This window comes from Corvus cornix, chromosome 5 (assembly GCF_000738735.6).
Source record: "Corvus cornix cornix isolate S_Up_H32 chromosome 5, ASM73873v5, whole genome shotgun sequence".
Lineage (NCBI taxonomy): Eukaryota > Metazoa > Chordata > Aves > Passeriformes > Corvidae > Corvus > Corvus cornix.
This window is the reverse complement of record NC_046335.1, coordinates 7,043,529-7,058,473: the sequence shown is the minus strand read 5'-3', so window position 1 is coordinate 7,058,473 and position 14,945 is coordinate 7,043,529. Positions and strand designations below refer to the sequence as shown.

Here is a 14,945-nt window from a genome sequence, read left to right as displayed (position 1 = left end):
GCAGTTGGATGACAAAGAACACTGCAGGTCACTCACCTCCCACTGCAACTGAGCTGCATCAAGAACATTCTGAAGGAAAATCTCAACATTCACTATTAGTTTCTAAGCAAGAGTTGGTGCAGGTTAGCAGCAGCTCATTTTTTAGTCTTCAGATGTGATTTTTTTGTGATATAAACTCAATACCTTTCTCATTTCACCAAGAAAAACAGTTACCTGGACCACTGTGACAAATTTTGTACAGATGAGTATGAACAAATTAAATACTTTGGAAAGACAGTACCACTGCCACTACTACTACTGCTCTCAACTCTTCTTCTTCCTTAAGGACATTTATATCCCAACTTCAGGATGGGAGAGCAGTCCTTGAAAAAAAGAGGGACTTCAAGGTAAAATAGTACCATCTAATGAACTATTTTTAATAAACTAATTATTTCTTAGGTCCAGGTGTTGTGGGCAAAGACTGATCTAAAGCACAATGTACTGAAATTTTCTGCCTGGGCCACAAATGTTTTGCTACCAAGGTGGTTTGGTTTGTTTGGTTTTGGTTTTTTTTTCTTGGTTTGTAGTTGTGGTTTTCTGTTTGGTTTGTGGTTTTGTTTGTGGGGGTTTGTTTGATCTTTTTTTAACAGACTTGGGGTGGGAGGAAAAAAACATCAAGCTAGAACCTGAAAAACTCATTTATGTATTTTTAAACAGGACTTTCTGGATAGCTACAGTTAACAGTAATGTTTAACATTCCTATTTGCTCAGATTCACCTTAGAGAAGTCATAAAGCAGAGCTCATCAGAAGACACAGTTAAATGCAGATCAAGATACTGAAATCCTGGATTTTTCTCTTTCAGAGGTTGATTATTTCCCTACTACTAATGTATTTCTGTCTCTCCCATCTTCTCAGTTACTTCTCTTTAACCTTTTGGTCCTCATAAGCCCCATCTCAGCATCTTTTCTGGCTGGAATGCACAGAGGGGAAAAGACAAATCATTCAATCTTTCTTGTCTGTTTCTGCTGACAATACATCTTTTCCTTTTCCTCTTATAATACCTATTCTTCTAGTTCACATTGTGACTATTCTTCATATTACTGTGATCACTCTATTTCAAAACCATCACCATGAAAAATTACCTGTGTTTAGAAGGAAACAAACCTTCCATTCTACTCATGCACTGTTTGGTTGTGAGCAATCAAAATAATTCAATCAGAGTTTAGAAAAGAGAAAAAAGTAACTAAATTTTAGAATTAAAGATTCATTTGATTATTGCAATTCCAGCAGACTGCTTCAAGCAATAAATAGTCTTCAGAGGGATGCCATTTACTAAGACAGCTGGGAGGACAAAAATAGATGCAAGTAACCTAGTCACATTGTATGTAAAACAGTTGTAACAGAGAGAATGAGGGTAAGACAACATATGTCAGCAGAGCTTTCTATTTCCACAGACAGAGCAAGTTCCTATTTCTCTCAAAATACATTTTATAAAACACAGTTCTGAAGTGCACAAATACATTTACACAGCAGTACCTACTAAAAAGGTTATTTTTGTCTTCAACAACTGTTGTTTTAAAAATATGTAGCATCTGACCCTGTGCCACTGCAGTGACTCTGAATCCTGATAAAAGGATCATACTAACTCTTGCTACGTTGTTTGTAGCATTAAAAGCAAAAAAAATTTTGAACATTTAATTTTACTGAAAAATTACTCAAATTTCCAAACCCCGTGGTTTTCCACTCAGATTTTTTAGAGAAAAATTAAAACATCTTAAACTTCAACAATTGAGAAAAAAAGTCAAATTTAAAAAGGGTACAATACCTGAAGAAGGTCGCTGAGGTCAAGTAACATGTCTGTGAAAGAAGTCAAGGAATATACATGCTTGTTGAATGTGACAGTATTTCTTAATTTCATTTCATTAGCAAGCCAAAGAAAGGGAAGAAATAAACCCAGGTTAACTGTCAAAGAAACTAAACATGGGTTAGGTCCATTCACCACTTATGCTAACAGCCAACATCCAGTTAATTGTTCAGCTGCCCAAAAAACCCTGCCAGCACCTGCTGAATTTACTGCTCAAGTTGTCTCTGTGAAGTGATGGTCTCAAAGAACAAGCCAACACCTCGTGTGACCTACAATACTCACCATATCCTGCAGCCTAAGAACGACCCAGTGGTAAGGGGGTTCTCTGCTCTGTTCAGACCCCACCTGCAATGCTGCATCCAGCTCTGGGATCCCAGCACGGGAAGGACATGGACCTGTTGGAGAGTGTCCAGAGGGGCCCAGCAAGATGATCAGAGGGATGGAGCACCTCTGGTATGAGGAAAGGCTGAGAGAATTGGGATTGTTCAGCCTGGAAAATAGAAGGCTTTGGGATGACCTAATTGTTGCCTTCCAGCACCTGAAGGGAGCCTACAAGAAAGATGGAGAAGAGCTTGTATGGAGAAGAGCTTGTAGTGACAGGATAAGGGGGAATGGCTTCAAACAGAGTAGGGTTAGATTGGATATTGGGAAGAAATTTGTTACTGTGAGGCTGCTGAGGCCCTGGCACAGGTTGCCCACAGAAGCTGTGGCTGCCACATCTCTGGCAGAGTTCAAGGCCAGGCTGGATAGGGCTTTGAGCAACCTGGTCTGGTGGAAGGTGTCCCTGCCCATGGCAGGAGGTGGAACGAGATGATCTTCAAGGTCCCTTCCAACTCAGGGCATTCTATTATTCTATGATAATTAAAACATTAATAGCATCAAGATAGAATACACTTAAGAATATAAAGCATCATCAGTCTCCTATGCCATCTTAGGAGCCCAGAAACACTGATGGAAGAGCAAACTAAGAAAACTGAAATAAGTTTCTTTTGTTCTCTTCTATGAGGACCTGTCAAAGATCTGGGAAGGGAAAGCTGCTTTGCCTACTCCCTTCTCCAGCCAAGCAAAATCAGCTTTCAGTTTTCACTCCCTTCGTGATATCCTGTGGTGCTGCAAAATATTAGGTCACCATCTACTCATTATGGGCACACTTGGGAAACATAATAGTTAAAAACAAGCCAAAACACTACAAATTTCCATTAGACTTAACTGAAAGCAAGCACACTTATGAATGCATTGTCTAAACAGTATCCAAAATAGAGAATAAAAAAAGCACCATGAAGCCCAAAGTGCAAAGGTAGCCTTTTGCTGCTGTTAATGAACACATGCCGGATCTCCTATCAGCTACTCAGGTGTGGCTTACATGTTGTAAAAGGCTTTATTTTTGAAAGGAGTGTCAAGGTAAAGTGTGAGAGAAGGGGAGAGAGTGAGAGAGTGAGGCAGGCAAAGAAAACATGTATGCAGGGCTCTATGTGAGTTTTTGTATGCAGCAACGTGTTAAGAAATCCAGCATTAAATAAAATGTAGTTTGGTGCATCCTGTGGTAACATAAGTCTTAGTGAATGTTCTCCAAGTAAGCCAGAGAAATATAGTACACATTTCTCCTAAACATTATCAGCTGTGGAAGGAAAGTAGTTCAGATAACCTAATTAGTTTATACATAAACATTTTCCTTGCTAAGAACTTCTATCCTTGAGCATTTCTACCCTTAGTTTGCATTTGAAATTGTACGAATGTACTCCAACTTTGTTACAAAATTTAATACATTATGTTAATATTATTTGGTGGAAATTAATTTCCACATTAAAAACCACAGCATAGCTGGGTAGTTAATTAGCTGAAAATTCAGTATGGCTCTGAAAAAAATCACAAATCCATTATAGGTAGTATTATGCAAGATATTACAGTAATCTGAAATTTTAACACAGTAAGGAAACTGCTAACAAAAACCATCTGTAAAATACACAGCTTAGAAATATACACAGAGCAATACTGAATTCAGTGCACATTTTTTGTAAAAGTAGTGAGAAAGGAGAAAATGGAAAGACTTTAGCAATGCAATTGCCAAGGAACCATAATAATTGTCAGCTCATCAAACAGATCTAGGAAGAAATCGCTATGCCAATTTTGTGCTCAAGAAATATTCTAAATCTGAAGATGTTCCCAGCTCATTATTGACTTGAAGTGCCTGATTATTCTATGCCCACCCTGAGATACTGTCCCCACTGAGACAAAGTAAAATTATCACTCATATCTGATAGATCTCACCACAATTTAGGGGGGAGAAAAAAGCATTAAACACCAAATGAAAAGCACCTTATAGGTTATTGAGGCACCAAAGTGAGTAACTGAGTGGTCCTAGAGCCTGGCTGCTGTCACTGGAGACGAAGGAGTTGGAAGGAACATCAGTGCCAAATGCTAATTCAGATCTTAGGTGAGACAGAGAGGTACTTTTCTAACCCAGGCATTTCAGTTACAGTCATGAAATCTGTATACCAGAGTATTCCTCAACCTCCTCAAACTGTTAAACACACTTTCGGTGGAAAATTACTAACACAGTACAAGGGCTTAGGCTTTACTACTGTAAGGAAAACAACCCCACCTTTTTGTCCAAGAAGAAACAGAGAGCATGGGATGTATTTATAGCAACACAAGATCAGAGCTAAGGAGTTGGGAAATTCACTAGCAGGGTTCAGGCAGCTCTGAATCAGTTCAGAGCTACACCATAGATGCTTTAACATACAGTTCCCCTGCTCCTTAGAGAAGTTAGTTCAAGTGTCCACCAAAATTGTAAGCAAAGGTCACAGTAAAAATGTGGCACTTCTGGATTTCATCTAAGGTAGCCTCCAGCAATCTCTCTCCCTGATTAGATGTGTAGCTACTACAGCAAAGCAAAAGGGGAAACTTGAGTCACACAGTAGCTCTGGGTTGGCCCTTACTATGAATATTGTGGGCACGATTATCAGCAGGAAGTGGTTGTAAAAACAGGCTGTTGTTTTCAAACTCCTTTTCAGAGCTGGAACAGTTCAGGAGAACATACAACAACAGCTGAAAAGAGCAGATAATACTTAATATGTATTCAAAAATTATACAATCGTAAGATAAATGTTTTCTTTGAGGCTGGAAGAAAACAATGATCATTTTACATATGGAGACTGCTACCCACATGGAATAGCTCTTAAAGGGATGGAAAGCTACTGGTGCTGTAGATATACACATGCAAATAACAGGGCACAAAGGGACTTAGGTTATAAATGTTCCCAAATCTAAAAAAAAAAAAAAAAAAAAAAGGAAAATAAAAAGCATAAACAGTTTTAACTGCTTTTCCTTTGCTACTCATTCTTTAAGCAAGTTTCACCAAAGTATGCAACTGACTGTCCATCACTAGTAATGTCTAAATGTCTAAATCAAGATGAGGTAAGTCTAGAGGCACTACTTCAGAAAATTAAATTCAAGGGAATCCTTTGACCAACATGATGCAAAAGGTCAGATCGAGCAGCCAAAATGTTCCTTTTCTGCCTTTATAATCCAAAAATCTGTGGATAATATGAGAGCTCCATGATTCACAGCAATAATGATCTCATTCTCAGCACCAGAGGAAACAAAAGTTCATGAAGAAATGAATAGTACTGGAAAACTAAAACCCAAAATACCAAAACAAGCATGCATTTGTACTTCAGAGAGACCTACATTTTACATATTCCAGCAATCCTAAAGTACTTGTGTAGCAAAATCCCCCTGATTTTCAATAACAATATCTAGCAGGAGGCAAATCCACCATTTGCAGGAATAAATTGTGCAAGATGCTGTTAAAATAAACAACTATCATTTACAATAAAGTTGCTACCCCTCCTAAAAAAATCTTTGAAAAATTAAAATCTTTAGTGTTTGACAATGTACAGTAATCAGGAAACCTTCAGATTATTTCATGCTACTCTTTCAAAATTCTTCCACTGTGTAGGATGTCATATCTGGGAGACACAGGCCCGTATTAAGAAGCACGGAGAAGACAAAGGGTCTAGTATTAATTTTAGTTAGTTAGTTAGTTTTTGTAAGTTACCCTTGGAACATTTTTTACTTATTTTTACAAGCTTACAACAAAAGCAGCCATACCATGGAAGGAGGACTAGTGCCAAGGAACTGTGACTGCAAGCCACTCAGCAGAAATTTGACATCCACAATGAAGTGTCACCTTTATTCAGCTAAAGCTAAAATGCTTCCACAAAAACTAAAACCTGATCCATTAAATATATAAAATATTTAAACATAATCTCACTTTCAGTACTCAACAGCAGCAATTCAGCTGGCTGCAAATAAAAAAGCAAAGCTTAATAGGAAATGTGTCTGAAAAGCAAAAAAAAAATCTGAATATTAAAACAAAATTTTCTCAAGTTCTAAATGAAAAGAAGTAATTGCAACTTCGGTGTCAGGGTTCTGGATAAACTATATAACAAATGGGAACTTCCCAGAAGCACTTTCTTTAACAAACACACGGAGAAAAGACAAAAGGGAGGGCGGACACAGAAGTGGGGTGATACCAGGGTGAAAAACTAATGACAGCATTTGGCTGGCCCAGAACCCAGTTTTCAGCCTTTCAGTTCTACACCCAGCTCACAACCTTCCCCTTCCATAATTTCATACACCATATGATTTCTGATTATGACTTATCATGGTTAGACCTCTGGTGCTTTACAAACTTTCACCATTTTAATTAGCCATTAATTGAGACTGACTGACAACGCTAATTGTTTAAAGTAAACATTTCTCTTTCCAAAGACACCGAACTAAAACAATTAGAAAATAATAACCAAACCCAATTCTTTTGTAGAAAGCTCGTTTTTGACAACTTTAATGAAAGCTTTGCCTCGAGGCTGAATCCCCACAGAGCCAGTTTCCAAAATTTCTTCAGTCTCCAATTTTGCCTGTGCAAAGAAGTCCACGTAGCACAGGCTGCACTCGAGTACACAAATAAAAGCAGCACATAACAAATGAAACTGCTAAGCACAAATGCCATTTTTATAAAAAGCAATCTTTATTTATGTGTAGATTAATGCATGATAAAAAAAGAACTGCATTTTGGTCTGAGGGGTTCTTTCTTCTTTGCACACAGCTGTATGACTGTGTTTCATAAAAGTGTATTGCTCTAAATTCTGTACTCTAAAATCCCCAATTTGAAAACAAAAAGCAGTGCCCCGCTCTTTCCCCAGGTCTATCAGGATGTTTTTCCAGCAGTTCTTTCAGCGCATGCAGCCTCACTACCTTCAGAGCTAAGGCAAAATTAGCAGCAGTAATTCAGCATTGTGCAAGCAGCAGGAAGATCAAAGAGCAGACAGGCATTTGGGGCTGAATTCAGCCTGCCTGATCCCATGGCATTAACTGAAAGGGTTACAAGTGTGGCTTTCAGGCTCACCTAAGACCTGAATTAGCCTTTGACACCAGTTCTCCCCTCCTGCATCTCCAGCAGCTGCACACAAATCTGCGCTGCTGCACATGGGAGGGACCCAAGGCCTGCAAGTCACATCAACCTTCAGACTCTAATGCACATGCAATTCAGTCTTTCCTAAATTAATGCTGCAGCTTTTCTCAATAATTGTCTTCAGAGTCATAGCCATTTAGAAGAACATCTTCCAAAGCACCCAGGCTGACTGAATATGCAGCGAGCATTCAGCACTTCTAAAAATGCTGCCCTTGGAGAACATGGTCTTCAAAGGACTGGGGCTAAGCTGTGTTCCCACTGTTACTGACTTCAAGTAAAAAACCTGCTTTGTGGGGTAGTGCCAAGTATTTACATAGTCACATGTAAATTTGTAACAGTCACATGTAAATTTATAACACAGCACAACACAACAGAAAAAAAAAACTTAAAATACCATTTCTCGTCTCAGAATGCATGTACAGTCAACTCGCAATTATACAGGGTATCAAAGGGATAAAATATGCAAAGAATATCCATACTAAGCCCCTGAAAGATAATCTAGTTAGTATATTTGCTTAGGGAAAAGAAAATTTAGGCATAGAATGAAAATGTAAATATTAATTTAAAAGTTCTGAGAGACATGAGGTTAATCTTCAACTTGAATGATGTGGCCATGTATAAATAACAGTTGGCTATATTTAAACAACAAAAAGTCTCCAAACAAAAAAGAGAGACCCCGTTCCCTGAACAGTAAATTGAACAAGCACTGGTGAGGGAAAACAAGAGAGGTTGCTAGGAGAAGCAAGGCTTAAGGAAGAACTTAAAAGAAGAGCAGGGCTGGCAGATGAGAATGAGCGAGAGGCAGCAGGAAAGGAGCAAAGCTCAAGCTGCAAGGGGAAAAAGAAACCTGAAAAATTGTAAAATCACTGCAGAAAACACAAGCAGGTATGAAACTGCAAAGTCTAAAAATCTGCACAGAAGGACAATTTGGTAATAAAGTGGGCTTATGAAAAGAAGCTGGGAAGGAGGACATTGATAGTAAAGATTTAAGTAAATGTAAAGGAGTTCAGTTCTCTCTCTTTTCTGTGCATACAAAGTCTATAAAAGTTATGACTCTTGTACCAACAGTGAAAGGAAAGTTCCAAAGAAGTCAGAGGTGCAGATGTAGAAGAATTATTCTGAGATGGCTCTCAAGTATTCAGCACAGCAGCAATGCACACATTTGGGAACGTGAAGCAGCTGGCTGAGAGAAGCAGCAGAGGAAAAATCACTGCCTGCTCACAGGTGACAAAGGAAAACCAGTACAGTCATGAGGCTGACACTCTGCTTGGAAGAGTTTGGAAATACATAAAAATATGAAAAAAAGAAAAAACAGAAAAACAGAAAAACAGAAAAACAAAACCTGCCATAACTAGCTCAATTTCAGTTCATTACCACCCCCAACCCACAGCTGCTATTTGTGCAGCAATGTGGCAAACCAGCCAAAGGAACTGTCTGAAATAAACTTCCCCCCCGACACATCCCGTTTTCAGCTGGATTAACTCCCGAGTTCACATGTAACTGCATAAACACCTGGGCAGGGGATGGACCGAGGGAGGACTGAGCAAGCAAGACCAAAGCAAGATAACTTCTTTCTCAAGCTGTGCCAGCTCACAGCGGCTTAAAGCATTCTCTAAAACCAGAGCCTGAGACAATCTCTCTGTCACCCCTCCCACCTTCTCAAATTTCTCTTTAAAGTTTGCACAGTTCTTCCCAGCTTGCTCCAAAACACAGAGACCTACCTTATCTGAAAGAGAAGCCTTAAAACAAGTAAGGAGAAAAACAAGTAAGCAGTTACTGGAGAGTATTTTATAACATTTTGGGTTGCTATAAAGCAGTTACTGGAGAGTAACTACTTTAGAGCAACCCAAAATGTTATAAAATTGGTTACACCTCCCTTGTTACAAGTACAAACACAGTTCCCATGTGAGAGTTTGTCACAGTACTGCTCTGGTTTACCCACAGTAAGCACTCACATACTTTTTGAAAAAAGTAGCATTACAGTGCTCCATTACGTCAGAATAAAACCAAATTTTGTGGATGCAGAATGTTTTACATTTCGCATGCCAGAAGCCAAGTGTTACATCTTAGCTTTCATACCCATACTGAGGCAAATGCACTGGTATTAAGTGCTCCTGGGTGAATTATCTCAGCAGACCTCTGCTGGGATGGGAGCATGGCAGCTGTTGTCCCCATACTGGGGGATGCACACAAACTCAGATGCTGCTTTCCTGCCAGGATCAGTGGACTTGATTTATCTAGGCATAGGCATGATCCAATATGATATACATAAAACACTGTCACTCATTTAGCAAAAAATTTCTGACACTAGAGCCTTTGTTTTAAGAGAAAATATGGCTTCAAAAGGAATGAATTGCATCCCTGCCCTTCTGAGGCTGCTGGCTCCTTAATGGCTTTTGGTGGGAAGTACAACAATGGGATGTGTTTAATTTCCCACTCTCAAAGGCCTTTAAGAGAACCATCTCTGCATATGTCACATAAGACAATGACAAACCCTTCTCTACCAGGTGCCCACAGGCACACACCTGCAGAAACCTTTCATTACCTGAACTGCACCAAAGGGAGCCCTTGTGTTCTGGAAGTGGGCACTGCAGGAATACCTTTCTCCCTAATGGTGTATTCCTGCTGATCAGAAAACCTGGGCAGGTGGAAGAGCTCTCTATGTTCTCACCCTCCCTCACACCCACAGCACTCCACTGGAAAAATGTCAGGCATAATGGCTCCATGGACGTGGCTGGCTCTCTCTTGGGGCATGGATGGAGCAATGCTTTCACAGATGCTACCAAACTGTTAATTACTATTCTTGTAGGAATCAAAGCTCGATTAAAGGCACTACAGTAACTCACAGCAACTTCCCCAATCATCTGCATTTCCTACAGAACTTAAACGCAGCATGGAGCTGGAAACTGGGCTCTTAGGACCAGTTCATCAGCAGTGCTTGGAAATCAGGACAACATGCCACTTTTACAGTGGCTGAACTCCTCAAAGCAGGAGGTATTATCAATAAAATAAATACAAATACACAAAGCTAAACTGATGCACTGCATTGGTGGGTTGAAAAATCCTCAGCCCATGTTTTCAACTTAAGAAATGCCTACACTAAACCTAAAAAAAGATTCCTACGTGTTCGCTGTAGCAGAAAGCTACGTAAGTCATAAGAGCACTGAGGTATACTGAATTTGAGTTTTATTAAAGAGAGTTGCCTTATGGTTCATAAATAGCAGCATATCCCAAATGAGTTATTAATAAAGCATTTCACCAAATTATATAATAATGCATCTTGCACTTTTGAGTACCACTGGAGGAGTGTTCAAGGGAGGTTTATTTGGCAATAGGAGTAGAAAACTCACATTACCTCCTTGGACAGCTACCCAGGTATCTTGGAAACAGACAGAAGCACTGAGTTAGCACGTCTGAATTTACCAACCTGTGGACAAGAAGGATTATGCAAACAAGTCTTCACTTCTACTTCCCAGCAATGCACAAAGTGAGAGATTGCCTTCAGCTGTCACTGGCAGGGTGAGAAGATACTTTCACTGATACTTTCTGTTCAGCCCAACTGAAGAGAGCTCAAATAGAACTAAAAAAAAAAAAGAACTGCAACAGCTTTTCTAACTTTCAAAATATCAAATACCAATTTAAAATACCTTTCAGGGCTGGGGACAAGTGATGCATCATACCTTGAAATGAATACAATTCTCAACATGACAAATTCTCCTTCAAGGACCTAATATACTGGATTTTAAAGTTAAAACAAATTTATGTTTCTAAAGGTTGTCTCTAGAACAAAATTAAATTTGGTCCTTGAACAGGCATAATAGAGCAGGTGGATGGAGGAGTTTGCATATCTGAGATTTTAAAGGCAGCTAACTTTTCAGAGAGTTCAATTGTAAGAATAAATCTTTGAGGTGATCTATTAAGCAGGGAAAATATAGTCACAGGCATTTGATACACTTTGTATTTTATCTACACAAAAGGACGGGAAACAAATGCTTCCCTTTGGGAATCTCTTTTCCCAAGAAATTGAAAGGCATAACCCAGAGGACTCTTGCCTGTGCCTCAGGACACTGGATTTCTGTTTCCATTTTTGCCACTGCCCGACAAAAAACATTCCATCCTTTATCATGTTTTTATAATGAAGATAACAGTTTCCCCTTCCTTGGTAAAATGCTCTGAAATATCCTGATTCTCTTACTATTATAATACACATTTTGACTCTGGGGTTCCCAAGTCTCCCCAAAAGGTCACAGAAAGAAGCTTTCAAATATATTTCAGCTATAATACCCCAGCAGGTGACTAACTTTGTGGGCAACAATTCTTTTTCAGACCAGCTCCTTGCCTTTGAAAGACCCAAGCTACGTCCTTTGTATGCAAATCAACAAAGAAATTTGTCCCCCTGTGCAAAACAGCTAAGAGACATCCTGAACTTCTTATAATAAAGAGATGCAAGAGATCTCACAAATTCAGTCCCTCCTTTCAAGTATGACAATCCTAATTTTCATGCCTTTATTATCCAACACACCTACTTACAAGCTACAGCTTGCTACACCTAGCTACAGCTAAGCACCTCCTACAATAACTTTAAAATCCTTTATTCAGTTTAATATTAAATTTGCTTTTGCACCAATTTACTCTAAAAATCACTTTGTAAGCACATATATCAATTTTTAGTGTTGAAAAAAAAAAAGATAAAGCGAGAGTCAACTCCTTTGTTACTGGTTACACATCTTTATGAAGGGATCATTAAGGATAAAGGAAAACGCTTTATTGGGGCAAGGCGTGCAGGGAGAAAGGAGGGTAGGAAGGGGACAGAATACCCACACTGATACCCCACTGAAAACTCAGGTATTCAGTAAGCAATCTGGTACAATTCACTTGTCACAGATACTGGAATTCTGTTGGCATTACTGCCAATATTTACTTCACTTAGGTAGGAACTCTCAAAGCATCTCAAGACAATGTTGCACAGCATTGTTAGTGAACAACTGAAGTTAATTTACTTGCAAATGGTATTTCTCATACTCTTAGAAGTTAACAACTTTCTTTAAATGGCTTTAATCAAGCTGGAAAATAAGGTATTCTCCTGAAGTGTCATTTTAAACTTTTATCCTTTTATTATCTTCTTTTGAATGCTGTAGCAATGGCAAGCATTTATCTCACGTCTCTCTTACAGCACAGAGACTGCTCTGTCATTATCAGTTTTTAAGAAGCTGTAAACTTATCTCAGCGGCTGGAATTCTTCATGAAAGAAAGGAATAAAAAATCAGTAATGATGTACATATCATCTGCCTCTGGGAAAATAAAAACTGCCAGTGATATGCTGGGAAAGATCTCCTTAGACGCCTTTCACAGAGCCTCGTGCAGTAGTTTTACTGTAACCCAGCAGTGTGATTTCCAATAACATTATCCAGCACGCTGATGGCAAGCTCCTAAAATACAGCTCTGCTCTGAACAACAACCAAGAATGCTATTGTGAGTCTCATGTTTACAGCTGCTCACTGATTGTGTCACATTTGCAAAGCTTTCAAGAAAAATGATAACTTTTTTCTTACCACTGAGATTTATAAATTCAGCCTAGAATTTTGCTTACAAGCTCAGTGCAATACCAGAGCTAGTGGGCCTGCAGAATTTGATCCTCTTGGAAATTTTAGCTAAAAATTCCAATGTATTTAGCCAATAAACTTGGAAAAGTATAGTCCAGTATCTTAGAAAATCTAAATAGAAAGCAATATGTAGAACAGGGCTCCTACATTATGGGAGGCAGCAGTAAGAGGTGTAGATACACACAGGACACAAAAATGTCTACATCTTGATGAACAAGTCATTTTGCTTCCCTTCTATGCCTCAGTTCCTCCAATCAGAAGATGAGAATACTGACCTTCTCCATAAAACACTATAAATTCTACACCTCCACCTACAGGACCCTCAAGCTGGGAGGAGGCAAACTGGAATTACAGTCCTGCTGCCACAACTGTTTATGCATTAGGTCAGGAGAATAATACATAATTAATACATTTGTAAAAAAAGAAACACACAGGAGTAACCTTAGAGAAGGAAGCTGAAATAGATATACCCCCTCTCTAAGCCTGGCCATTCACCTACAAAAGCTTCCACTTGTTTGCCTTTCTCCTGGCCCCACTATTCTCGTGTTTCAGATTGCACGGCAACAACAGCTTCAAAAGGAGAATGGGCAAGGTTCGGCCCTGACTCCCCTCTCAGCTCTTAACTCCCCTTACAGAAGTGAATTTGGGGTTTGTGCAAGCCAGGAACAGGCTTTAGTCACCAGCCCTTTAAAAAAACCTCAGATTAAGTCAATGAGTACCTGTTGCATTGCCCATCAGAAGACAGATCACTCCTGACTCCGAGCAAAGAGAAATTCTACATCCAGAGCACCAGCCAAAAAACCTGCCCTATGCACAGGCACAGCTCAGCTGCACCCCTGTGCAAAGTGTCACCTACCCATCAGTTTTACATGGCCCCCAACCAACACCAGCTCAGGGACACCAGCACTGCAATGGGAGCTGCTCACTGTGACTTCTGCAAAGCTGAACACGTGGTCTGCCACAGTGTTCTTAAAGCCAAATTGTTGAGACATGGCCTGGCTTGCTGGCCTAGGCAAGCACTAAATTGGCTGGACTGCCAGGTTTGAAGGGCTGTGATTAATAGTACAAAGTCCAATTAGCAGGCAGCTGCTGCAGGCATCCCTAGGGGACAACACTGTCTCCATTAGCAGCGAGACAGGGAGGGAGAGGCACCCCAGGCAGGTATGCAGATGGCACCAAGCTGGCGAGGCAATCCTGCGTCAGGTGGGGCTCCACTCAGAGGGATGTTAGGAGGCTAGAGAACTGGGCTGACAAGAGCTGCATCTGTCTTTCAACTTCCTAAAAAGCCTCACACACAAAGATAGAGTAACCCTTTGCTACAGTATAGGCTGGAGCTGACCAGGGAAAGAACAGCTGACACAAAGGAGTTGGATGTCCCCACAGAAAGCTGAGCAGCAGCCAGCACTGGGCTCTTGCATTGAGAAAGGCCAAACAGGTACTGAGTTGTGTTAGCAAAAGTGCAGCCAGCAGTCCAGGGAAGTGGATATTCCCCTTTATTCCCTGCCGATGAGGCTGCACCTGGAGAGCCTTGGTCAGATCTGGGTTCTCAAGTACGACATCAGTGACACTGAGATGGCTGAGGGGCTGGAACACACGATTTACAAGGAAAAGCTGAGAGAGCCAGGTTTGTCAGCCTGGCTTTAGGGGACACCTAACACCGCCTACCTAATGAGAGGCTACAGAGAATACGGAGCCAAATTCTTCTCAGAAGCAAACTGTAGCAAGAAAAAAATCTGTTTAAATATTTGGAAAACAAAAATCTTTGGTATGAAGGTACATGTCCATTGCTAGAGACAATCAACATTCAACCAGAGCAGGGCTTCAGGAATCTACTGAGGATGTGAGCATGGAATGGAGAAATGACTTCCAGAGGCCCCTTCTAATCTAAATTATTCTACAATCCTGCATAGGGCACAGGCTTTTCTACATGTTTCATCACCTTCAGATACATTACCTATACAAACATTTCCCTGTATCACACCTCTGACTGCTGGAGAGACAGTGGAAAATACACTGTATTGT

At 40.0% G+C, this 14,945-nt stretch overlaps 1 protein-coding gene across 1 annotated transcript in view; it reads right to left on the bottom strand.

Annotated features, from left to right (window-relative positions):
- BRF1 (BRF1 RNA polymerase III transcription initiation factor subunit) overlaps nucleotides 1-14,945 on the bottom strand; it is a 172,966-nt gene that overhangs the window by 101,693 nt on the left and 56,328 nt on the right. The window contains exon 4 of the mRNA XM_039553444.1: nucleotides 1,806-1,837. Within this exon, the coding sequence (XP_039409378.1) occupies nucleotides 1,806-1,837 (32 nt within the window). The remainder of the gene's footprint in view (nucleotides 1-1,805; nucleotides 1,838-14,945) is intronic.